Source organism: Salmo trutta, chromosome 3 (assembly GCF_901001165.1).
Source record: "Salmo trutta chromosome 3, fSalTru1.1, whole genome shotgun sequence".
Classification (NCBI taxonomy): Eukaryota; Metazoa; Chordata; class Actinopteri; order Salmoniformes; family Salmonidae; genus Salmo; species Salmo trutta.
In genome coordinates this window covers 63,579,839-63,606,622 of record NC_042959.1, presented here as the reverse complement: position 1 = coordinate 63,606,622, position 26,784 = coordinate 63,579,839, and the positions used below count along the sequence as shown (strand labels likewise).

The window sequence follows — 26,784 nt, the reverse complement described above, 5'->3', positions numbered from 1 at the left end:
ATGGGTTGATAAATTGGATTTCCATTGATTATTTGTGTGATTTTGTTGTCAGCACATTCAACTATGTAAAGAACAAAGTATTTAATAAGATTATTTCATTCATTCAGATCTAGGATGTGTTATTTTAGTGTTCCCTTTATTTTTTTGAGCAGTGTATTTGCTCTCAAATTTGTGCACTCGCTCTCGTGCACTCTCGCTCTCGTGCACTCGTAGGGGCGTCTGCCAGATGGAACTGCAACCTGCAACTGAACCCTACTTTGAGGCATGCATAGACTGCATTTCAAACACTTAAAAGACACACCCTCTCCCCTCACACTTCTGATGACATATCATGACGTATGATGAGTTGACACTTGCAGGGCAAGGGAAGAATGAATGAATTTTAAGTGGACCACCCATGCCCGGAAATGTGTCACTATTTCGCCCCACGGTTGTTTCAGTCATGATGGTACCACCGGTAGTTGTTGTGTGTGCTTTATATGCACAACAGTCAATTTTGACTGCATTTCATATCTTTGCTAGAATCTAATGCTAGCCATCTGACGATATCAGGTAAAAGAAAAATTACAAATGTACAAGTGTGATGTCAGGGAAAGTTGTACGCACTAGCTAACGTTTCCAAAAGCTAACCAAACAAAAACATTACTTTCACGATATGTGTTTGTACCGTCATGTGCTTTAGTAGCACAATTTCTAACCTACTTACATGTCTAAGTAAAAATGAATGCATGTTGGCTTCTTTATATTGATTTTAAGTTTGGGCTGACATTTCTAGTGGATGTACAATCATCGCAAATTGAATTATGGGGCGTTTTAGGCCCCGGAGTGAACAGAATGAGACGGAGTGCAAGTCGGGTCTCTTTCTAGAGCTCCAACCTGAAGATCACTAACGTCATAATTCAACGTTGTCCCCCGAGTTCCCAGTTGATTTGAAGCACCATAAATCCAGAGAATGCGAGACTTTGATGACAAAATTTGCCCATGAAGGACCACCGTGCCACCTTCCTGTTCAAGTGAGCACAGGATAACAAATTGAGTCCAAAAATGTATTGTATGCTGCTGCATAAATGTGTAATGTATGTAATATGCCAGGAAGATATGTATACTGTAGCTAAGAAAGTAATACTAAGTGTATGTTGTGTAGTAAGCTGTTAGTAGCCCATGTGCCTCCATAATAATTTGGTATATTCACCACTCTTAATTTCCCCTACTGTTCAAACTTGGTGGTGCACATGTAGCCTATAGCCTGTTTTAGAGAAAAGTAATCATCGAATATTCTAAGAGCTTTCAATGTCTGCTTATATACCCCCTTTATTTATCCTGCGGTTCTGACTTGGTGTAGAGGGAGAACACTAAGAACGGCCCATGTTCTGAATTCTGTTGCTATACATTTCAAAAGTGCTGAACAAATAGTTGACTACATCTGTCCTAGCTCGCTCATTAATGTCTTAAATCGCAATTACGGATTGCCTCTTATCCGCTCGTTGTCCCCTTACGCCATGGTTTGTACATCTCAGTTGTCAGTAGAAACCACATTTGGTTAAGCAAGTCAGCCATATTAGCTATGTTTTTTAAAGGCTGAATGAACTGTATCGCTGATAGACAAGGCTCCGCTGATAGCCAGGTGTAGCAGTGGTAAGGTGTTGGGACAGCTTTCTGTGCAATTAATGTATTGTTTAGTGTTGTAGTGGCTTTGCTGGCATGCATTGAAAAAGTGTACCCCACCAAGATTTACATGCTAAATTCACCACTGCGTATAAGATGGAAATTCCCCGGTTGAACGGGCAAGACAAAAGAGTTAAGTGCCTTTGAACAGGGTATGGTAGTAGGTCCCAGGCGCACCGGTTTGAGTGGGTCAAGAACTGCAACGCGGCTAGGTTTTCACGCTCAACATGCTCCCGTGTGTATCAATTATGGTCTACCACCCAAAGGACATCCAGCCAACTAGGAGTCAACATGGGCCTGCATGCCAGTGGAACACTTGACACCTTGTAGAGTCCCTGCCCCGACGAATTGAGGCTGTTCTTAGGGCAAAAGGGGCTGCAACTCAATATAAGGAAGGTGTTCCTAATCTTTTGTACACTCAGTGTATATTGTCAGTGTCACCCAAGCACTGGTGGTGCATTTCCAATGAGGATTTACCCCAGTGTTTTACCCAAAAGGCTCAGACTTGTTTCCATCTACGCAGGTTGGCACCCGTGTCTCACTAGGCCATGGCTCCGACAGACCTGCTCTGACATGGAGCCAAGGTTAGGCCACTGGTACATTTCAGCTGTCATTTACATAACAATGGCTGTGAACACCTTCGATGGTTAACATCTTACAAAGCATCAGTCTTGATCATGCAGAGGTTGTTAATTCTGCTCTTCACAAGTCCCCACGGTCAGCCCTAGTTATGGAAACAATTTACCTAGTATAACATCAAGGTGTATACAACTAGTTGAACACTGGTAACAGCAGAAAGGCAGCCTGAAAGTATCTGCACTATTTATCAAGTGAGTTAAGTTGCATACTCAGAAACACAATTTTATAATGGCAAGGGTGTTTGATTTCCTTACATTAGCATCATTACATCAATAACGCCAATAAATATGACATAACGACATACTTATATTAGTAACTAGGCCTACCCTGTGTGGTGACAACAAAACGATGTTTCAGCTTTCCACATGCAGAAATAAAATATAATTTGGCTAGAATCAGTTGAGGTTGTTTACTGAAAAAAAAAAAAGCAATTTACGACAATAATCCACGTGTAGCAGTATTTCCATCACACACCTACCTACAATGGTTGCACAGTTCAACATGTACCCATGCCTAGCTCTACCTCCCAAACATTGAGGAAACGTGAAACTAGATCTAAGTAAATTGATTTAGCTATTCTCTGGTTAACAATACACAAAACGTCTTGCAACGGAAACAGTTTACCGTTTAAGAACCAAACGGAACGAAACAGGCCAACTGAAGGTGAAAAATGTTGAGTTGGAGTGAACGGTTTCAAACGTTTTGCAACATTATCGTCGTAATTAATATACCCCAGGTAGGTTTGTATTGAATTGCTAATATAATTTTACTAGCAACTACAACAACGTTAGACCGTACCCATTGCCACTGGGCACACACCGGTTAAATCAAGGTTTTTTCCACGTAATTTCAATGAAATTACATTCAACCAACGTGGAATGTACGCTGAATTGACGTATGGTCTGTGCCCAGTGTGTAGGGGTGAAGCCCCAGCCAGATCGTAAGAAAGCAGAGAATGTCTGAAGAAGCATGCATTTAACTAACCACTCAATAAACAAAATAACTCGAAATGTTGGCATCCCTTGCAATGCTTAAAATGTGCTTGTGTTCTCTTGACAATTGTCATCTACTGCCTCCGGGCTGGCTAGCTAACTAGCTACCACCATACAAACTACAATGGTTCTAATCTAGAACTCAATTCAGAACCGCACTCACCAGGCAATGCAGTTTTGCGTGCCGCCGTCCGGACTCCTGTTGTTGTCCACGGTCCCACGATGCTTTAGGTAACTACCTAGCTAGACATTTCCGTGAACACAACAACCATATTGATAATTTTGTCGTTTTACAGAAATGTCTTTTTTTTCTTGTTTTTCTCTTTATCGAATCACACAATGTGCCCGAACCCCGGGAACATTTATGACTCTATGCTATTAGAACCAATGAAAAGGAAAGAGAACCTTGTAAGTACCCGCCCTACACGTTCTATGGCTGCGCAGTAGGGCTTCTGCGCACATCCTGCCGCGTGCATCAAGGCTGTGTGATCGCTATGCGTGCGGGACGACCGCTGCTACTGCGGAGTGCCATGACTCCGTTCATTCAAAAGCAGGCAGTGCAGGCGACGACTCTGCTGTCCTGTGTTGCTCTGCTCACTTGTGTTGTTATGAACCAATGTGGAATGTGGAAACCCATCTCAATTTCAGAGCAGCCCTTTAGGTTGGTCTACATATCACAACAACAATCAGCAGTCTGCCTGCTTTAGGTCTGCCCTGGATTGTTTCTGCCTAGTGGCCACCATCTTGGTTGCAAGAATCAAGAAGGACTGGAGGACAAAATGGTGGCTATTTTTTTATGGGCTCCAGCAACGGCACCACTTTACATCATACCAGTGAAGTAAAATACCAAAATGCCGTGCCATGTCCTGGTAAGGACAGTATTTCAAGCCTATAGTTGAATTTGTACAAAAAAGAAAGGGAAACCACTCGTGTCTTCTATGAGCAAGTCTGGGCCCCATGTAAGTGCCTTACTATAGACCAGTTATTGCTATTCACTGTCTTTTGGGGTATGTTTATTCCAAAACCAACTGCAAAGCCACGATATTTAACCAAGCAATAGGTTGGAATGGTGCTATTGATAAGAAAAAGTCTACATTAAGGGTTGAGAACATCATGGGTTGTCAAGGACCTGTACACACCACTCTTTAACCAACAACTAAGCTACCCTAATGTAAAGCATTCTTCTGTCAAATCAATCCAGTTAAGAACTAAGCCTATTGGGTTTGGCCACTAAGATAAAAATTGAGGGCCAATATGGCATAAACAATAGGAATTGTGTAATACTATATGTAACTCCAATGAAACTTGATAGCCAGTGGTATGACCTGAGATGGTTTGGACTGCATGGTTCTGCAAACCAATATGCCATTTACGGGTGATTTAAGAAGAAACAAATCGAGTCACTCTATCCTTAGAAGCTGGTTTGACAAGGCCACAAATTTGACATTTTCATGAACAAGGCGGCATCTGTAAGAGGTTCAATGACGAATGTGTCTTTTGGACAAATAACACAAGGCAGGTAAGATGTGAGGAGCTGATGTCATGGTCAATACAAGTAACAAATGCACTTTTCACACTAATCATAGAATGCACAGTGCACAGTGGTCATCGTGCTGCAGAACTGCTATCCACATTTGTTTTTTGCTCTAACCCTGAAGTCAGCATGTCCCTTGGGTGTGGACATCATGAGGAACAATGACCCAAATAAATGTAACATCAGTAAAAAAACTGTTTTAAAAAGAGACAGGCCTGCAAGCAAACGGTCACCTTCATATGGATGAAACAGATTGATTGAATTTGGGTACAGTAACTTAAAGTGGGTGCGTCCATGATGATCAGCGTAGCTTCTTGGAATGAAGTGTGCTTTTGACTGATCATGTGGAGAAAACCCAAGGCATTCTTGACTCATTACTGATTGGTTATCGGTGTAAAGACAGGTCTCAAAGTTCGTACAAGCTAACCAATGATTGTAGAGAAGGTTACTCAGCCTTGAGATCCGTACCCTTAAAACAAATTTCTTTAAGTCTCCCATTGGCGTTAATGAATGATTTATGTGAAAGTCTAATTTGTGGATTTAGGGGGTGTGTGAAACTTACTCCTCAGCCTGATCTGTCCCCACTTGCGCCAGCGAATAGCTAGCTTTTTGCATGGCACCAACTGGTAAGACACTTCAGGAGGGCGGTCACGTGTGCTAGCAAGGTAGATATCCTGGGTTTGAGCCTCGTGTGAGCCAAATCAGGCGAAAGTGGTACTTGCTAAGCAAGCAGCGTGAAATCCTTTACAATGGTTCCGTGACCCAGATCTATAGTTGCACTGGGGTCACTATTGAGTAAGTTGGATGGGTGAGCGTAGCACTTGGGCATGTGTGAAAATTACTCCTCAGCCTGAAGTGTCCCCACTTCTGCCTGCAAATAGCTCATTTTTTGTATGGCGCCAACTGGTAAGACACTTCAGGAGGGCTAGTAAGTGTCCTAGTAAGGCAAAGGTCTGAGCTTCAGAGCAAGCCTAATCAGGAGGAATTGGTACTCACTTAGCAAGCAGAATGACGTCCTTTACATGGACACTTATGTAGCCGATGTGGAATCACTAGCTAGTTGGTGGTGCGCTAGTAGAGTCTATCATGCAAGTGTTGTGGTTGTTGTTTCCCTTGCTTTGCAAGGGACATTGCTTTTGTGGAGCAATAGGTAATGCTCCAGGTCTGTATTTCATCCGGTATGTCAATGAGTCATGTGCGCAGACCTTCGCGGCTGTGGAAACAATGGCCGTGTTCCTCTGCTCAGAATGGAATGGTTCCAAAATTGCATACTCAGTCAACAGGGAACACGAGCAATAAATTGAGCTTGAATGCACTCACTTAAGCTGAGCACCCCCTGTTGACTGAGTATGCACTTTTGGAACCATTCCATTTGGTGTAAAGTGTGAATTCCACCCATCCAGCGAGCTAAATCATGTGCACATTGTCCCAATCCCAAATCGACCCCAGAACCTACACACTTGTGGGGATTTGACAGGTGTAAGCAATATGGCAATAGCTCCACTTGCTCACCGATGGGCTAGTTTGAAGTTTCACAATGTTGCCAACACCTGTCAAATCCCCAAAAGTGCATAGGTGGTAGGGTCTAGGGGTTGATTTTGGATTGGGCCATTGGATACAATCCGATCCTCTACCTTTCTCACCAAAGTGTGCACTTGCTCATGCTCCCTCAAGGCATTGGATTAGTGTATGCATTAGTTTCCATTGTATAGACGGCAGTGCCCACTTCCGGGAGAAGGGTCAGGAATCGGGAAGCAGCCCTAGGGAGACCTGCCAGGTGAAGGACAGGTACAATAGGAGTGACCAGTGCAAAGGACAGTGACGCTTGTCATAACCTTGTCCCCAGGCTAATGCGCACAGTGCATCTAAGCCTTGGATATGAACGATTTAAAGTTGGCCTTAGTGGGAGTGACCGTAACATTCTAGAATAGTGACTTGAGTAAAGTATTTGTCATTTAATTTGAGCAAATCACACGACTGCGAGGTTATGGGGAAGTGTTTGTGGGAGATGATTGTTTGGTAGATTAAGCAGATTGAACCAATGCCTATGCACTGGGAGTTTCTCCCGGTCTTTCTGTATTGGCTAACAAAGGCCAAGTTTGACTTGTTGATCCACCAGACTCTGAGCATTTGGGCAGAAGTTTCTGGGAACAAGATCACGTTTGTCATAGAGACAATTTTCCTTTTCCCCCGAAAGATACCTCTGTCCTGGCTACATGATTCTGAACAAGTCTGATCTACTGAATTTCTTGTGTTCAACACTTGGGACACAGATTGATTTAAAAGTCTGAACCCGCCATGATGTTTCTTTATAGTCGAAACTACATCCTATCTTACATATAATTGATATAAACCATCATCCTATGGATCCCAGACATGGTGCTTCTATAACTTCTGTAGGAGGAATATTCCAGTGTAGGCAACACAAAGTACTGGCAGAAAAAGATCTAGCCTACCACGAGTTGGAAAGTCACAAAACTGACATTTCCACCTTATCACATTCATCATTAGTTGAAAACCATGACTGGATAGGTCATTTAAATAGGTCAATCATTTGATTTTTAGGAAAATATAAATTTCTTTCAACTTTAATGGCACAAAATTAACAGAATCAGGGCCAATGCATGTGTTCTTGTTCGGTAGGCAATAAAGGAAGCAACAGTACCATTTGAAAAGGCTAGTTTACATCACAATGCTACGTGTGGCTTACATTGCAATCACTGGACTTTGTCGTGCCTTATGGAAAAACATGCTGATCATGTTAACAGATCAGTGGCCACCCGGAGGACTGGCAGCAGAAATCATCTAGAGCAGTGGTTCCCAATCTTTTTCGGTTACTGTACCACCAACTGAATTTTGCTCTGCCCAGACAACCCCTGAAGTAGCCCCTCATGTGCATTTTACCAGTAGACCTATGGTCTCATGAGTCTTCTCAAGTAGCCCCTGTGGATAGGCTAAGTACCCCCAGGGGGTCCTAGTACCCCTCGTTGGAAACCACTGATCTAGATAACAGAACCATTAAGTGAATTGAGAGACATGACCACAATATAGTGAAAAGATGATACATGAGAAAGCCTTTCAAAATGATACCAACATTCCTGGTCTGGTAGTTTGGGAACATTTCACCTTGACAGGTTTTTTTGATCTTGAGAAAGACACCATGGTTGTAAAGACTTGGAAATTGCAAATAAATAATATCTTAAATTGTTTTAAAGCAAAATCCCAATGGAACTGCACTTGCAAAAAACTTTTCTAATTACTTTACAAAATGGACAGTCATTGTTACCTCAGACCATCTTAACGCTTTGCATGGGTCCAAATCTGCAAAAACGTTATTGCCACTTGGTCTTTAGCAAATTGTGCTCGACTACTAGCTTCAATAATGCTCTCAGAGCATATTAAGGCATTATTCCCACACCATGGCCTTTCCAGGGGTAATGTCAAAGGTTTAACTGGAAGTAACCAAAACAATCTAAAACATCGATACAAAACGGACCTCAAATTCACATGATCGTAGAAAATACATTTAAAAAAATCTCAGTAATTCCCAGTCACCATCTCAATCTATGCAGTGCTACATCAAAGTCATCCTACTCCGGTTCAGAATGAATGACCCACCCACCACAAGAACCATACTGGTTGTAGTTCCTCAATTCATAGTAAAAAAAACAAACAAACAAAAAACACTTGTTAACTGCTCCATCATCAAAGGAAAGAATCCTAACTTGAGACGTGCACGTAACTCGGACTTCAGTAAATCATGAATTGAGGTCTGCATAACAGTGCAACAATTTGTGGTATGTGCATCGATCTCAAGTTAGGGTTCGTACCTCAGGATATAAATACCATGCATATAGTTTCCATTATCCAAGGTTATCGGACCCATGAGAACTCTGGTGCTTCAGAAACTTCTGCAAGGAGGAAAAAGTCTCTGTACACTCAGTGCATTCGTACAGCACCTCTGCTGGACCAATTTTTTCACCATTCCCACCCTTGACATCGTCAATGTCCCCATGACCCACTAAATCCTTTGCATTGTCTTGGTCAGAGTCCATTTCTGGATTGGAGGAGTCAGCAGTGGGAGATGCCCGTCCTTCCATGTCCGTTTCCCTGCTTGACTGACTTGGGTGAATCTCAAGATGGCGCCCTAGAGCAGAAGAACTCCGGAAGCGACTTGGGCAGCGAGGGCACTTAACCATTTCACTACCCGGTTCCCTTTTGTGGTACCGCAAATGCCGTTGGTACACACACAGCAGCCCAAACTTTTTCCCACATTGGTCACACTTGTAGTTCCTCCGTGCCTTAGGAGCAGCAGACACTTCTCTAGTAGATGTGGTTTGTTGATCGTCACCATTGTCACTGTCCAATTCTGCTACAACACTGTCTAAAGACTTCTTGGATTTTCCTTCAGATGACGCATTCTGTTCCAACACATCAGAATTCAATTGGGAACCACCATCTGGTTTAGAATGCAATGCCAAGTACTTAAGACTTGGCTTCTTCTCTAATTCAGGTTTGTGATACATGGCTATATGCCTCCGGACATCACAGCGTTGTGGAAAATGTTTCCCACAGAGAACACAAGTGTGAAGAGTCCCCTTGTGGGATCTATTGTGCCGAGAAAGACTACTAGAGTGACTGAATACACGGTGGCAGTGCTTGCATGGATGTAATTTTGTCCCAGAGCCTTTTTTATAAAGTGGGGGCCTTCCTCCCTTCCTTGCAGGTGCTTTTGTTACGATGCACTCAATGCCAGTATACCTTCGCCGCCTTTTTACAACTCTTTGTGACTCTGAATCCTTATTTAACTTGTCAATTTCTTCTTGTGTTTGATGGGTAAGATGATGCTCCTTCAAGTCTGTTAACTGCTGGAAGCGATCTCCACACAAACCACAGCGGTATGGTCTGAAAGAGGATGGTGTTTTGGAATCAGATTTTCCATTGTGGGTCTTCACATCAACAATTGCGTCACTGCTGTACTGTTTGGTCACATCGGTAGTAGGGGTGCCGCTGCTGTACTGTTTAGTCACATCGGTAGGGGTGCTGTCGCTGTACTCGATGGTATGTGATAGCTCATCTTTCTGAGACTGTTGCTCGATTTTGGATGAAGAGTTCACAGATAATGGTTTGTCTTTGGAATGACTGAGTAAGTGGCTCTGCAAGTCGGAGAGCCAGAAAAAACACAGATTACACTTCTTACAGGGATATGTTTTCTGTATTATGTTCTCTTGACCATTGTCTGACTTCCCCATTTGTTTGAGCCCCAGCAATCCATGCTGCTCTTTTTGATGAGCATACAGGGTCTCTTGTTTCAGAAAGCGTTTTCCACACTGACAACAGCAGTAAAATATTTCATGGGCATGTTCTTGGAGATGTTCCCTTAGCCTCTCTTTATCTGTGAAGATCTTGCAACACAAGGTGCACTTATAACCTTGCTCTAAATTACGATACTGTTGATGTCGTTGTAAACTCAGCTGGTTGTTAAACAATTTTCCACATGTTTCGCATCGGTGCTGTTTTAAAGGAGACACACTGCGGCACTGGGAGTGAGACGCTGTGTTGACACGTAGATCCGTTTTTGCTGGCTTAGTTGTGAGTACAATGGTCTTTGAATTCTGATAAGGTGAAGGAGTTGAAGATGGCTGTTTGACAGAAGAAGGGTTGTTTGATGGTCCAGATCTGTCAACCACTATAAAAGTTCCATTTTCATGGAGAGCATACTCACGGGGAACTTGAAACCCATTGGGCAAACTGTCAAGGGAAAATGAATCTGTTCGTTCATGAGTCCTGAGTCGTTCATGAACAGTAATGTGTTTAACCAAGTCAAGGTAGCGCCTGAAGCCATCCCCACATTCTGTGCAGATGAAGGCATCAACATCTGGTTCAGCGGAGCTTACGTAATCCATTAGGGTGTGTTCAATGATCAAAGTTAAACATGGTTAGTTCCATTCTTCATGAGCACCTTGTTTTGTAGAACTCTTCCTTTGTCTGGTCAACAACTGTGAAAAAGAGAAAAAATAAGTTACTAGTTTACCAAACATATGGCGCAGGTGCTGGTCCTGACTAACTATAACAGTTTAATTACAACACCATGAGTTGGAACAAAGATTATTGGATTCTACAAATTGCCAAACCTCACCTGCGCTGCCAAGCCTCTCCTATATCAGCTTTCAATTCTGTTAGAAAGGCTGGCACTTTTAGAAACAAAGGAATTCAGTCTCATTCAAATTAGATGGAGACAATTGACACACCTGTATTGTCCGGATACTAGCTCCTCCTATTATCAAAATGGCCTAAAAAAAAGAGCAAACGGTAACCTTGATCGAAACCTTCGTTAGCTTTCAATACCCTCAGGTCAACCATTTTGAGAAAGTTTCACCACACCTAGTAAGAATTGATGAGTGATCAAGTTTGATGTGACAGTAACTATCTAACACATTTCAGAGATAAGTAGGAAATGGACGTGCTAATGATTAAAATTATGCGTCAAACTGGGTTAAAAAGAAGCAAAACATGCAAGTCCACTTTTTGTAGTAAAAAAGTTGTCGTTCAACGGGTTTCCCCACAACAAAAGTGAATGGTATGCGCACCCTCAAAATCTTCAAGGCATTTAGACTTGTGCTTTACAGAGCCTTCAAGGCGGCTTTACACAGTGAGGTAAACGAGACACTTACGGCGTACACAGAGTAAAAAAATTCAGCAGGTCCATGACAACATTTGTGTCCCTTGAGTGTGGCAAATGCACACATCCATTTTGGCTGCATGTCACGTTACTTCTATCGTTCACGTCGGGATATTTCCATAGACTCTCACACTACATAGCTAGGAGCTTGGTGGCTGGCTGTTTTTTACAAAAAAATATATGTTACATTGTTTAAGTTCCACAAATGACCTAGCTAGAATATTAGAGGAGCGCAGCAACATGCAGTTTCCAGACATTAGGCTACGATTAAATTGTTGGGCTTCATTGCATACAAGTACAATCATTTAACATCAACCTTAGCTTAGTACCCACTCTAGGAATAATGCAGATCATATTTTTACAGATGGAAGATGTTAGCAATGACAGATTACCAATGCATATGCAGTGGCTACTCTGAGGAAAATGCAGCTTCCCATAGGCCTGTGTGTGTCTTAGAGAAATATCCAAATTAGCTAGCCAACTAAATTTCGCAAAAATCATTTGACAAAAGTGAGAAGAACCATGGAGTACATTTACATGCACGTGTCAGCCCTATCGCAATATTTTTTTCCATGGCAAAAATGAAAACACGAAGCAGACCAAACTCTTTGGTCCTTTAAAAACCTGATGTATGTGAAATACAATGAGCTATAGCTTGGAAAATAAATAAATGTGACTCAATGACAACATAATCATGCCTGTTCGCAACATTAGGGCTGTTTTCCTAAAGAAATGAAATCTGCTTCGTGTTTGTTTCCTTGCCATGATACTAATGAGTACTGTGAAACTGGTATCGTCCCGGACCTACTAATAACAATATTAAACTGATTATGGCAATACTCAGAATTTTGCATTAGTGATGTAAACACTTTACTCTGATTATCTAAATCAGCGTAAGATCCTAAGCAAAGTAAGCATAAACCATTAAAACACCTAGTTCTTCATAGAATGAATTTTTTTGCATTTTATTATTTGTCCTGAAGAGGGAGCTCTTTACATAGGCTTATAGCGATAACTTGCTTTGGTGAATTACAGCAAATACTGGACAATATCACCCAACACAACTAAACCAGTCAGAGAGGACAGTGAACTACTGTGAACAAACTTACTGTGTCTACGGTTGAGTGCTGAATAGATAGAAGCTTGCCAGCTCAGTAAAGGGCCAAAATGCACACCGGCAATATACTGTTACAGGAAGTGCCATGGAAGGGTGTTGGGTGTCGTGACAAACAATGGATGTAAAGCAAGTGCCGTTCTGAGAACGTTAAACTCTGTGGTAACCTTACAGCCCTTTAGTGAAGCCCATGAAAATATGTCTGTTATACCTTGCATTCGGAAAGTATTAAGCCCCCTTGACTTTTTCCACATTTTGTTAAGTTAGACTTTTTCAAAAATGTCTTACATTATTTTTTCCCACTCAATCTACACACAATACTGCCTAAATACAAAGCAAAAACAAATTTTGAAATGTTTGCAAATATATAAAACTGAAATATCACATTTACATAAGTATTCAGACCCCTTACTCAGTACTTTGTTGAATCACCTTTGGCAGCGTTTAAAACCTCAAGTCTTCTTGAGTATGATGCCTCAAGCTTGGCACACCAGTATTTGGGGATTTTTGCCTCAAATCCTGACTAGTCTCCCAGTCCCTGCCGCTGAAAAACTGATGCTGCCACCATCATGCTTCACCATAGGGATGGTGCCAGGTTTCCTCCAGACGTGACACTTGGCATTCAGGGCAAAGAGTTCAATCTTGGTTTCATCAGACCAGAGAATCTTGGTTCTCATGGTCTGAGTCCTTTAAGTGCCTTTTGGCAAACTCCAAGCGGGCTGTCATGTGCCTTTTACTGAGGAGTGGCTCCCGTCTGGCAACTCTACCACAAAGGCCTAATTGATGGAGTGCTGCAGAGATGGTTGTCTTCTGGAAGCTTCTCCCATCTCCACAGAGAAACTCTGGAGCTCGGTCAGTGACCATCGGGTTCTTGGTCACCTCCCTGACCAAGGCCCTTCTCCCCCAATTGCTGAGTTTGGCCGGGCGGCCAGCTCTAGGAAGAGTCTTGGTGGTTCCAAAATTCTTCCATTTAAGAATGATAGAGGCCACTGTGTTCTTGGGGACTGTCAGTGCTGCTGGGTACCCTTCTCCAGATCTGTGCCTCGACACAATCCTATCTTGGCGCTCTACATACAATTCCTTCGACCTCATGGCTTTGTTTTTGCTCTGACATGCACTGTCATCTGTGGGACCTTATATAGACGTGTGCCTTTCTAAATCGTGTCCAATCAATTAAATTTACCACAGGTAGACTCCAATCAGGTTGTAGAAACATCAAGGATGATCAATGGAAACAGGATGCACCTGAGCTCAATTTCGAGTCTCATAGCAAAGGGTCTGAATACTTGTGTAAAGGTTTTGTATATCTCTTTTGAATTTTTTATTAATTTGCTAACATTTTTAAAAACCGGTTTTCCCTTTGTCATTATGGGGTATTGTGTGTAGATTTGTATTTTTATCCATTTTAGAACAAGGTCGTAACGTAACAAAATATGGAAAAAGCGAAGGGGTCTGAATACTTTCTGAATGCACTGTATTTCATCTTTGCAAAGGGTATTCCTCATGCTCTGTCATCCAAATGTTTTCATAGGCACAAACGATATAGCATGTTACAAAGTAGCGCTTCATAGCTATGTTTTAATGTATGGGTTGTCACTTGTCAGGGACCGATCCATATTCATGTTTCGCCACCCCCATTTCCACGACGAGTGCTAGTCAGCTAACTAGCTGTGTCAGAGTACTTGACACCGTTCACTGAGGATTAGTGCTACCTGGTATACTTGGGACATCCCTACGCTAAACCCTACCCATAACCCTGACCTAACTCGAAACGTATCTGCTTATCTTAATTGGCGTACGGTCAAAATCAAAGTAAGCATTCACCAATTAAAACACCTGGTTTTCTGAGCAATCTTTCGATTTATTCGGACATGTAAACAGCTTAAAATCGGCGTTCCAGCTGTGTATTTGATCCGAATCAAATAGGCTTTGCAAAAATATCACTGTCACGGTGTTAGAACGTTTACTTTTATTAGCTATTTTCAGCATTTATTTGAGTCTCATCAGGTAGCCTGATTTCAGTTTCCATGTAAACAGGATTTGAGAAATGTATTGTTTTAAAACAAACTATTATATTAATCTGACTAGCCACAATAATCGTATTGTGTGCATGTAACCGTGCTCATTTAAGTTTTTCCCTTTCAAGTGACAACTACCAGAATTCAGTGTCTACAGCCCTACAATCAATGAAAACATAGCTAAACACCAAAACATAGAAAATGTGTCCTACGTCCGGTGTTTTCCAACTGGTGAGCATGAGGCAGCACAGTCTTGAGACACATTTTTCGCTGGAATCTCTGCAGTTTATCCTCCTTTCCCTAGAATAACAGCCCCCCCCAAAAAAACAAATGTATTTCTGGTGCTCCTAAATGTTATGTGGTGCTTACATTAATGTTCTTTCCTCGCAATTTATGAAATCAGCTTTATGAGTACCTTTGTAGAGCTGTTTTAAGCACAATCCATACAGAATGTAATTACATTTTTTATTCCAGCTATAATAATAGTTGGCAGATGTATTGGTTATTGTGAACATTTCCATTCTAAAATCAGATCCAAGAATGCCATATCGGTTGGGTTCTACCAAATAGTTAATTTTACAGTTCATGAGGACTTTTATACAGTTAAGAAAAATAAGTAATTAACATTTGAAAACGCTGGAGATGTTAGAGATTTTAAAATATGTAGCTACCTAAATCAGCTAGCTAGCTATCCATACAGAAAAATACACTAGAAGTGTCCATTTTGAATAAGTTGGCTAGCTAGCTAGCGTAGATACATGAACTGTATTATTATCTAAACGGGGTTAGCTAGCTAGCTACCTTTCACAACCCTGTATGCCCAACTATATTTTTGGATATATAAAATAATTTCACTAGATTACCATTATGACAGTTTGGCCAATGGCCAGTCAGTTAGCTATTCTCTGCATGTGTAGAGCCAGAGTTAAAGCATCGTGACAGCTGTCTTGATACCAACAAAATGTCGGGCTCCTGCCTGCCTCCAACTCTGCAAAAGCTATTTAGCTAGCTAGTTAGAGAGAAAAAAAAAGTATGTATTTAAACGAAATGCGGACATGTGTGCGTGAAATGCCTTGTAAGGAGACAACCGGATGACAGCAGCAAGACAGCTAGCTCAATTCTTCGCTTTTGTTTGCGCAACAATGATGCCACAGCTACTACGTTAGGCCTCGCGCAATCTACGCTAGCTATCTGACCGTTCATAAAGCTAGCTAGCAAGGTTAGGTACCACTTGTATCTGATCGAACTCTGTAATGTACTTACCACATTTCTAAAGTCCGATTAGTATAGACTTTCTCTGCCCATTCTTTATATTGCGAATCGCGTTGTATCCACCCGGTTCCCCGCTATTTAGTCCCATTTTTTCTACATAGTAATTACGAGGAGAAAGGGGCGGAGACCATCGGCCAGTCTTCTTCTTCTTCGGTATTAAGGCTGTCCGCAAAAAAAATATTATAGGTGAATGCCGCCACCTAATGTATTGTCTGTGTACCACCCTACTATTGTGTAGTATGAATTTATTACACTTAGGGAAAATTTGCCCTACCAACTAACCCTGCACCCATTAAAACCTCAGCACTACTCCACTACCTGGCCCTATCTGATCCTACATGGGGCCCAGCAGCCTGGGAGGAAAGGACACTATCGCTCAAAACATCTCTAACTCTTCTGCAGTAAAATCTCGTACATCCAAGTGCTTCTCAGCAGCTGCCACCAGAACATCTATACTCTGTAATTTATGTTCCATTCCTGCAAAAATCAACCTTACTGAAGCACATGTTATTCCTATCACTATCTGTTCGTCTCAGCCTACTCACAGGGATCCATCTTCCTCAGCATACAACACCTTCACTACTCTGATGCTGGCACTCTCAACCTGCCTTTCTCTCACCGGTCACCTCTGATCTCCAGCACCATTGGTACCTCTACAGTTTACACACACAACTTTTTCCACCAATACTACAGATTCCTTTGTCTCATGACCTCCTGCACACTTCGCACATCGAGGAATCTCCCTCCTACACAACGCTGCCACATGATCATAAGCTTGACATATAAAACACCGTAATGGATTTGGTACAAAAGCTAACATGGGATAACTGACACATCCTAACTCTGCATCAAAACTCAGTAGTACAGACAGTGTCTTCTTCATTTCACCGCGTTCTCCACCGGTTCTGCGTCGCACCAAGTGAATCTTCAACTTCAGTTGATCCACTTAATACTTAACGCCACTCCAGTTATCTCTCCTTTTAACAGCGCCCTGTTCCAGAGAGGAAAACAAGTCACAGTTCTTGTCCCCAGTCATGTAGTGCGGAGCACACGCTCCCTCTGGATGGCAAGAACGCAAAAAATGTGCACGATTCCACTTCGAGTCACTTTAACCAACCCAACATTCCCCAACCTCTTTACCACCCAACCTGACACCACATATGGATCTGCCAGAAGGCAAGGATCCATTCTCTCCAAATCTCACTCCACTGGGCCAGAATCTTCTTTGTCATAATCACCATGAGGATCAAATTCTGCGTTCTTCACCGCATCTGCCAATTTCCTTCTGTAGCTCTTCCAAAATGTCTGTGTGATCCACCTTTCCATGTTCATTCAAAACATGTTCCACTTTTCTCCTTTTTTTCCTATCCGCCATGTTCTCCTTCATCGATCTTCCAGATGGCTTGTGCATGACCCCATTCCATATTTACGTACAATACACTATATATACAAAAGTCTGTGGACACCCCTTGAAATTAGTAGATTCGGCTATTTCAGCCACACCCGTTGCTGAAAGGTGTATTAAATCGAGCACACAGTCATGCAATCTCAATAGACAAACATTGGCAGTAGAATGGCCTTACTGAAGAGCTCAGTGACTTTCCACATGGCACTGTCATAGGATACCACCTTTCCAACAAGTCAGTTTGTCAAATTTCTGCCCTGCTAGAACTGCCCCGGTCAACTGTAAGTGCTGTTATTGTGAAGTGGAAACGTCTAGGAGCAACAACGGCTTAGCCGCGATGTGGTAGGCCACACAAGCTCACAGAACGGGCAGCTGAGTGCTTGGCGGATGCCAGGAGAACGCTAACTGCCTAAACACATAGTGCCAACTGTAAAGTTTGGTGGTGGAGAAATAATGGTCTGGGCTGTTTTTCATGGTTTGGGCTAGGCCCCTTAGTTCCAATGAAGGGAAATCTTAACGCTACAGCATACAGACATTTTAGACGATTCTGTGCTTCCAACTTTTTGGCAACAGTTTGGGGAAGGCCCTTTTCTGTTTCAGCATAACAATATCCCAGTGCACAAAGCGAGATCCATACAGAAATGGTTTGTCTAGATCGGTGTGGAAGAACAAAGACTGGCCTGCACAGAGCCCTGACCTCAGCCCCTTCGAACACTTTTGGGATGATTTGGAACGCTGGCTGCAAGCCAGGCCTAATCCCCAACATCAGTGCCCCATTTAACTAATGCTCTTATGGCTGAATGGAAGAAAGTCCCTGCAGCAATGTTTCAAAAATCTAGTGGAAAGCCTTCCCAGAAGAGTGCAGGCTGTTTAAGCAGCAAAGGGGACCAACTCCATAATAATGCCCATGATTTTGGAATGAGATGTTTGACAAGCAGGTGTCCACATACTTTTGTAGTGCATGTTCCACTTTTCAAAATGTTTTCCTGTCCCCCATCTAACTCCCACCTCATGACCACTCCATAAGCTATTATTTTACCAGTCTCAGTCTTGTAGACTTGTACACTGTGGCTGGGCTGACCACTATTCTTGTGATACATTGTGGCCAAAATATCAGTTATAGCCTTCACCATACTGAAGCAGAAATATAGCTAGTTTGACTGAAGTTGTAAAAACAGGCTACCTTGAAGGACACCATCATATTTTGCCTGTAGCAAGTTGAACTTCTACAAAATGTGAAAGGATTAAAGAGTTGATCAAATCAAGTTAAATTATGATTAAAGGGGTTGATGATGATGGTGATGATCATCATGAAAATATTTATTGTTCTAAAGCTGAAAATGCATGAAGTTCAATTGTCAGAGAAATGGTTGAAAAAAAAAAGTTTAAAGCCAGTCGAAATGAGAGGGGGAATCAAATTGTTAATTGCTTCCTCCCTCATTGATCTAATAACATTGGACAGGTCAAAGCAATACAGTATGAATTGATATCCAATCTGTAATTTAAAAAACATGACAGGGATAATCCTAAATAGATAGGGATGTATTTTTGACACGAGCCAAAGGTGATTTATTTTCAACATTACATTTCTATTTATTCTGTTTAACTGTGACAGAGCTTTGCTGCCACCATGTGGCAGAGATGGTGTTGCCTTTGGAGATTTCTGGAAAATAGAAATGAATAAGTAGTCATCTATTCAATCATTTAATAACATCATACAAACATAAAAAAGTATACAAATACAAACATACACATCAAAGTATTAAGGAAAAAAAACATTCCTTCAATAAAACAAATACACGTTTAAATTACAGATAATAGTCACTTTGTTAAATATTAGCCTCATTTTTACAAAAACAAGTATGCACAAAAAGTGGCTTTGAATGAAAAGACAGACAATTTATATCTTCAGCTTGAACAATGACATGTGTGTATCATACAAATTGTTCTTATCTTATCTAGTATTCTCTATTAACAGTCTACCCCACTTTCAACATTCTCATTAGTAACTGTATTGCCCATACAAAAACAGTGTTGAAATGTGTTCACAGACCCCATCATTTTCTGTGTCACAAAAGATTATTGAAATCAAACATGTTGATTTGAATTCAGTCCTGGAGATGTACCTTATTAACACTGAGTACATGCTCAGCGCTCAAATTCTGAAATCCTGCCTTAAACTTTCCCTTATACTAAGTCTCGAGCTGTTAGAAAACATTATTGAATTACCTTGATGATAAGGTGCTTCTAATGTTTGTATTTTCTTTGCTTTAAAGGATGTCAATCATGTTGTCGTAAAGCCAAAGTCAAATTTCCACATTGTGTGGTCAATAACATTTTTCTCATTATAATATAAGACCCTATACCTCAGCATCAGAATAGGACTTCTCCTTGCTACGGCTTGTGAGTCCAGAGGTTGTGTAGGTGTGGTTGGACCTTGACACTTCCTCGGTGAAGGCACTCTCCAGAACCGTCAGAATGGACTTGCGCAGCTTATCCTTGAAGTCCTGGCCCATGAACACGTACAGCAGGGGGTTCAGACAGCTGTTGAGGAAGGCCAGGCTGGTGGCTATGGGGATCCCGATGGTGGTGACGTGGTCTAACGTGTAGCTGAACTCAGCGGCTGCGTTGTTCACCATCTCGATCAGGGCCATGATGTGGTAGGGGGCCCAGCACAGGAAGAAAGCTGTGATGACAGCGGCGATGATCTTGAATGGCCGCCCGGAGTGGCTGGCCAGGTTGCGGTTCCTCTTGAGCCGGTGGATGATGACGGCGTAGCAAGTGACGATGATGGCGAAGGGCACCACGAAGCCCAGCAGGAAGCGGGTGATGACCATGGCCTGATGGCGGAACACTTGCAGCTCTGCCACCTCCTTTGTGTCATAGTCATCGGAGAAAGCAAATTTGTAGAAGCAGTTGATGATTTCTTTGTTCTTGTAGGACGCCCCGATGTCCCGGAAGACAAAGTAGGGGGAGCTGAGGACCAGGGCCCACAGCCAGACACCCAGACTGATACAGGACGCCTTGCGTATGTTCCGGTGGTTCTGGGCCCAGACAGGGTGCACCACGGACACACACCTGTCCATGCTGATGACCACCAGGATGTAGACGCTGGCGAACATGTTGAAGAAGCTGATCGTGGAGTTGAGCTTGCACATGAACTTGCCGAAAGGCCAGTGAAAGTCCATGGCTGTGTAGGATACGCTTAGAGGCAGGAACGCAGTGAAAAGGAAGTCGGCCACAGCCAAGTTGAGGAACCACACCGTGTTGACCGTCTTCTTCATCTTAAATCCCGTCACCCAGATGACAAGTCCATTTCCCAGAACCCCCAGCACAAAGGCCAGGCAGTAAACGATGAGGGACATGATGTTGAGGGACTGCCGGAGCTCTGCATGCTCGTCAGCGTAGTCCTCATAGTCGTCTGTCGAGTTGCCTGGCGATGAGTCATTGTGAGACAGCTCTGTCCAGATGTCAGGATACAAAGGAGTTGTGGTTAAGGCCATCATTGTGTTTGAGAACCTGAGAGGGTAAAGAAAAAATGAGGTTTATTTTCAGGGAAGATGACAGTTTGATAATATGCAGTAAATTAGTTATGCGCAAAGTTGTCTAATCTGCATAAACCATTTAATATTTTCATATTTAGTAGGTTGTTCTATTGTTTGGATAAATGACCTTCACCACTCTTCAGGCATGCTGCATTACAATTTATTCCCCCCCCCCACTACTTGCTGTTCTTATTTACATCCCCTAGAGTTCACTGACACACTTTAAATGTGCTGAGAATGCATGAATTTAACAAAAAATTTGTTGTCCAATAATGTGAAATTTTACTCTACATTAAAATATTGAGAGAATGTTGGAGGAGTTGTTCTCAACAAAAATACCTATTATGTGCAAAGCTGGTTGCCCAATCCCCATATATACCGGTAAGTGAGATATTTATTTCACAGTGTAACCTGTCCACCTTTGTAGTGGAATCCATCACAGAACAAAGTACTTGTAGAATGAATGCAAGTTTTGCAACACGGGGATGCTGACAAGTAGCCCAATGTAATGAAGCAGACAGACAGTCATAATTAAGGTATTTCTCCTTAACTTACCCTCACATGCCACAAAGGTAGAACATTTTGGAAACCCCAAGATCATTATAAAAGTCAGGAATGTGCACTCTATAATTCTTTTTTGGGGGGAGTAATTAAGGAGAACGATTTGTTCAGAGTTTCACAGTACAGTAGCCTATCTTCTATACTATGGAACAGAACTGTGGAATGAGGAAGGAATGTTTTTCATATAGAATGAAAAATAAAATGTAATTCAGTTGATATTTCTCATCTAGTTGGATAATGCTAATATGCACTGTTTAAGTTACCTATTTATTCTGTATTTGTTAGAAGGAATTATGGATTAATTCAGTTTTTTAAATTACAGTTCATACCGTTATTATAGCATTTCTTCCCAATTATTTATTATTGATAAGTTAATGTTACCCTCAACTGGTATATCATGATCATAAGACACATACAAATGATATGAATGTAACTTTTGCTCGGGTAGGCTGTTTATTCGCAAAGTTTTTAAAAGGGATGGTACAGAATTTCTATTGTTCTATTCGTTCATCAACTATTGACGTAGAAGCCTACAAATACCAATGTAATCTGATTTCTCCAATGAATGGTGAAAAATGTTATAGACATACCTTGAAAAACGTGTATATTCAAATCAGAACAGGCGTACGGAGTTGTCTTCAGCTTGAAGGACGTTGTCTGGCACGAAACCGCTACGACTACACTGCTGTAGTCAGGAGCGCAGACTGTGTAGTATCTTGAAGTGTGTGACGTCAGTTCTTCATATGTTCAGCTGGAAGACAAAGTTGTAAGATCCACTTCACATTAAATGCTTTTCGAAGGAAAATATCAACATTCTGTGCAAGGAACGCGTAACAAATATACATTTTTACACAATGTTTGTTGGCTAAGTGTTTGTGTGTAGAGCAACGCATGGCTTACCCACAATGACAAAATTCATTAAAATGTTGACACAGGCATCAAGCTATATAGCCTAACTACACAATTCTCCAAATTAGAATAATTATCACTCAATGGAATTGCGACTGAGCAGCAACAGTGGTGTCCACGCTTAAAAACCGTGGGTACAATGTTCTCATTATGGAGAAGGCTAGTGCTATACGACAGTCATCACCACCACCACTTGTGGCATTCATGATGACTCGTCGACGTTGATAGATGCCGCGTTCAAATGCTATTCGGAACCAGGAAACTGATTCGTTGTACACTGCACGTGTATATCTACAACTATATAGCAAGTCGTACGTTTCAAAGTGTCCTAGTTCCGACCAGCATTTGAACGCAGCACAAAACCAAGGAACGTCTGCTTTTCCCTGCGGTGGAGGAGAAATAGCGAAATGTGGTTTGGAATCTGTAACCAAAGAAAATTCTGCAATTTCCTTTGAGGGTAGAAAGGGTCTTTATATAGCTAAGTGACTATGCTGCAATATTACCTCATTAACTACAATCTATCCACTTATTATGGTTGAAAGCCAAATGGGTGTTCCAATGGGTACATTGAAACTTGAATAGCCTATTGGGAGTATCTATAGATTTGTTGGTGATTTTCAGCATAGTTTGTAGAGATGTTTTAGGTTGCAATTAGTCCTATCAACAATATACACTAAGTATACCAAACATTAGGAACACCTTCCTAATATTGAGTTGCATCAATTCTTCTGGGATGGACTACAAGGTGTTGAAAGCATTCCACAGAGATGCTGGCCCATGTTGACTCCAATGCTTCCCGCATTTGTGTCAAGGTGGCTGGATGTCCATTGGGTGATGGACCATTCTTGATCACACAGGAAACTGTTGAGGGTGAAAAGCCCAGTAGCGTTGCAGTTCTTGACACAAACCGGTGCGCAAGGCACCTACTACCAAACCCCATTCAAAAGCACTTAAATATTTTGTCTTGCCCATTCACCATCTGAATGGCACACATACACAATCCGTGTCTCAATTGTTTCAAGGCTTAAAAGTTTTTTTTTTTACCTGTCTCCTAACCTTCATCTACACTGATTGAAGTGGATTTAACAAGTGACATCAATAAAGGATCATAGCTTTCACTTGAATTCACCTGGTCAGTCTATGTCATGGAGAGAGCAAGTGTTCTTAATGTTTTGTGCACTCAGTGTAGCTCTATGTGAGTGAATTAGCCTATGTTCTGTTGCTGCCTGGCCAGGTGTCCAGGAACAATGTCATGCACCTTGATGCTAAAGCCTGTTACCATTTATGCGGTTTTGTATTGCAATGACAACAATATTCAGAATAGATGGCTAAAGCCCTAGAGACCGTGAGCAGACTACCTATAAAGGCCACCGACTCCTAAACCCATCCCTGAAAAGGGTGGCTGTGGCCTGCATGACTGCAATGTGTTTCGCTCTTTGTGGGGTGAGCTCATGTTTGCTTGAGGTTCAGTGTAATAACTCTGTGTTGACTGTTTGAATCAACATCTGGACATATACACTACCATTCAAAAGTTTGTGGCCACTTTGAAATTTGCTTGTTTTATAAAAAGCACCTTTTTTGTCCATTAAAATAACAAGAAATTGATCAGAAATACAGTGGAGACATTGTGAATTTTGTAAATTACTATTGTAGCTGGAAACAGCAGATTTTTTAATGGAATATCTACATAGGTGTACAGAGGCCCATTATCAGCAACCATCACTCCTGTATTCCAATGGCACGTTGTGTTAGCTAATACAAGTTTATCATTTTAAAAGGCTAATTGATCATTATAAAACCCTTTTGCAATTATGTTAGCACAGCTGAAAACTGTTGTGCAGATTAAAAAGCAATAATACTGGCCTTCTTTAGACTCGTTGAGTATCTGGAGCATCAGCATTTGTGGGTTCCATTACAGGCTCAAAATGGCCAGAAACAAAGACCTTTCTTCTGAAACTCGTCAGTCTATTCTTGTTCTGAGAAATGAAGGCTAATCCATGTGAGAAATTGCCAACAAACTGAAGATCTCATACAACGCTGTGTACTACTCCCTTCACAGAACAGCGCAAACTTTCTCTAATCAGAATAGAAAGAGGAGTGGGAGGCCCCGGTGCACAACTGAGCAAGAGGACAATTACATTAGAGTGTCTAGTTTGAGAAACAGACACCTCACAAGTCCTCAACTGGCAGCTTCATTAAATAGTACCTGCAAAACACCAGTCTCAACGTCAACAGTGAGGAGGTGACTCTGGGATGCTAACGAGTTTCAGAAGAAAGTTCTTTGTTTCTGGCCATTTTGAGCCTGTAATTGAACCCACAAATGCTGATGCTCCAGATACTCAACGAGTCTAAAGAAGGCCTGTTTTATTGCTTCTTTAATTAGCACAACAGTTTTCAGCTGTGCGGACATAATTGCAAAAGGGTTTCTAAAGATCATTTAGTCTTTTAAAATGATAAACTTGGATTAGCTAACATAACGTGCCATTGGAACACAGGAGTGATGGTTGCTGATAATGGGCTTCTGTATGCCTATGTAGATATTCCATTAAAAATCAGCCGTTTCCAGCTACAATAGTCGTTTACAACATTACCAATGTCTACACTGTATTTCAGATCAATTTGATGTTATTTTAATGGACAAAAAATTAGCTTTTCTTTCAAAAACAAAGACATTTCTAAGTGACCCCAAACTTTTGAACGGTAGTGTGCATGTTTTATATTCCTTTCTGCACTGCCGAGCATGTGACAAGCAACTCACAGCATCTGTCAGTAATTTGGTGCGGCCACCACAGTTCTCTCAAATGGCAGGTTACTCCCTCCATTGCTGTGTCCACTGAAGTCCTGAGCTGGACATTATGGGCATAATGTTGCCTCTGCATTTTAGAAATGCAACCAGAAGCTCTGGTGACACAGATTAAGCCTGTTGTCTGGATCCATCACAACATGGCCATACTTTATGTAGTCTTTTGTTTTTAATGTGTATATTTGCTAAATATATAGTGCTACATTCAGGCACAATTACCAAGAAACTCCAGTATCAAGTTGACCCCATTCTCAGCATTTACTCAGTAACTGTCAAGGGCCTGTTTTACTGTCAAGGGCCTGTTTTACTGTTTTACATCCTTCTATAGAATCTATTGTGTCACATACAATAATACGGATGTGTGATATAAAATATAATGGGACTAAGAGTTTATGCAAACAGCAAAGGTCACTTTCTTATGAGCAACTTCCTCTTTTATCGTTACTTTGATTTTGAACACCCAGACCTATGTCATATACAGGTTATTTTATCTTAGTTGCTTGGTGAGATGAGTGAATTACACAAGTGCACTAAAAGTTAAATGTTAATATCAAGTTACAATAGAAAAGCGCATATTTTATGACCTTGTCTGCTCTGTGTGATTAAAATCTTAATATCTAGGCCAGCTGCGAATGCGTCATTTTGTTATTCACCTTTTCCTGATTAGTGTGGACTTTGTGGTGTTTTATAATGTTTGTAGAATATTGCTTCCGCTGACCTTTTGACACTTTCTTTAGCAGTTTTGCATATTGGATGTCTGCCCTTAAACACGTTGTAAAAGAATGTCCAAAAGTGACCTACCAGCAGTCATTCATTGACAGGAACCTTCATGAACTACTACTTCTATAGTAAAATTTGATGTGTTCATTGACCATCACAGCATATTACACTCACTTACATCCTGAAGAAAGATGGTGCCGTATTGGATGTCCTCTGTTTTACAAGCATTGACCCAACTTAGCTATTTTGTGATTATTTTGTCGTTTTGAACATCAGATCAGCAGTTACTTATCCCAATTCTTGATTCAACTTCGATTCATCTGCCCTGGGCTCTCTCTGTAATTCTGACCCAATATTCGGGCTACCCAAGGGGAAACATTGGCGTTACAGAAGCGGGGTCCTGGTGAGATTAAGTCGAAGGGAAAACCGGCAACCTCTTCCCTCCATTCTACTGACCAACCTCTTCCCTCCATTCTACTGGCCAACCTCTTCCCTCCATTCTACTGGCCAACCTCTTCCCTCCATTCTACTGGCCAACCTCTTCCCTCCATTCTACTGGCCAACCTCTTCCCTCCATTCTACTGACCAACCTCTTCCCTCCATTCTACTGGCCAACCTCTTCCCTCCATTCTACTGGCCAACCTCTTCCCTCCATTCTACTGGCCAACCTCTTCCCTCCATTCTACTGACCAACCTCTTTCCTCCATTCTACTGGCCAACCTCTTCCCTCCATTCTACTGGCCAACCTCTTCCCTCCATTCTACTGGCCAACCTCTTCCCTCCATTCTACTGACCAACCTCTTTCCTCCATTCTACTGGCCAACCTCTTCCCTCCATTCTACTGGCCAACCTCTTCCCTCCATTCTACTGACCAACCTCTTCCCTCCATTCTACTGACCAACCTCTTTCCTCCATTCTACTGGCC

At 41.8% G+C, this 26,784-nt stretch overlaps 3 protein-coding genes across 3 annotated transcripts in view; all 3 read right to left on the bottom strand.

The window, feature by feature from the left end:
- Positions 1-4,000, bottom strand: part of LOC115164159 (uncharacterized) — a 35,064-nt gene extending 31,064 nt beyond the window's left edge. Inside the window, exon 1 of the mRNA XM_029716387.1 lies at positions 3,460-4,000. The gene's annotated coding sequence lies outside the window, so the exon portion shown is untranslated. The remainder of the gene's footprint in view (positions 1-3,459) is intronic.
- Positions 4,001-7,402: 3,402 nt separating this feature from the next.
- Positions 7,403-16,053, bottom strand: LOC115164244 (zinc finger protein Xfin). The gene is made up of 2 exons (XM_029716530.1): positions 15,908-16,053; positions 7,403-10,829 (listed from the first exon to the last, which is right to left on the bottom strand). The coding sequence occupies exon 2, from the start codon at positions 10,734-10,736 to the stop codon at positions 8,694-8,696; it is 2,043 nt and encodes a 680-aa protein (XP_029572390.1). The 5' UTR covers positions 10,737-10,829; positions 15,908-16,053; the 3' UTR covers positions 7,403-8,693.
- A 2,955-nt stretch (positions 16,054-19,008) lies between these two features.
- Positions 19,009-22,513, bottom strand: LOC115164454 (chemokine-like receptor 1). The gene is made up of 3 exons (XM_029716967.1): positions 22,328-22,513; positions 22,018-22,178; positions 19,009-20,840 (listed from the first exon to the last, which is right to left on the bottom strand). The coding sequence occupies exon 3, from the start codon at positions 20,825-20,827 to the stop codon at positions 19,682-19,684; it is 1,146 nt and encodes a 381-aa protein (XP_029572827.1). The 5' UTR covers positions 20,828-20,840; positions 22,018-22,178; positions 22,328-22,513; the 3' UTR covers positions 19,009-19,681.
- Positions 22,514-26,784: the final 4,271 nt, after the last annotated feature.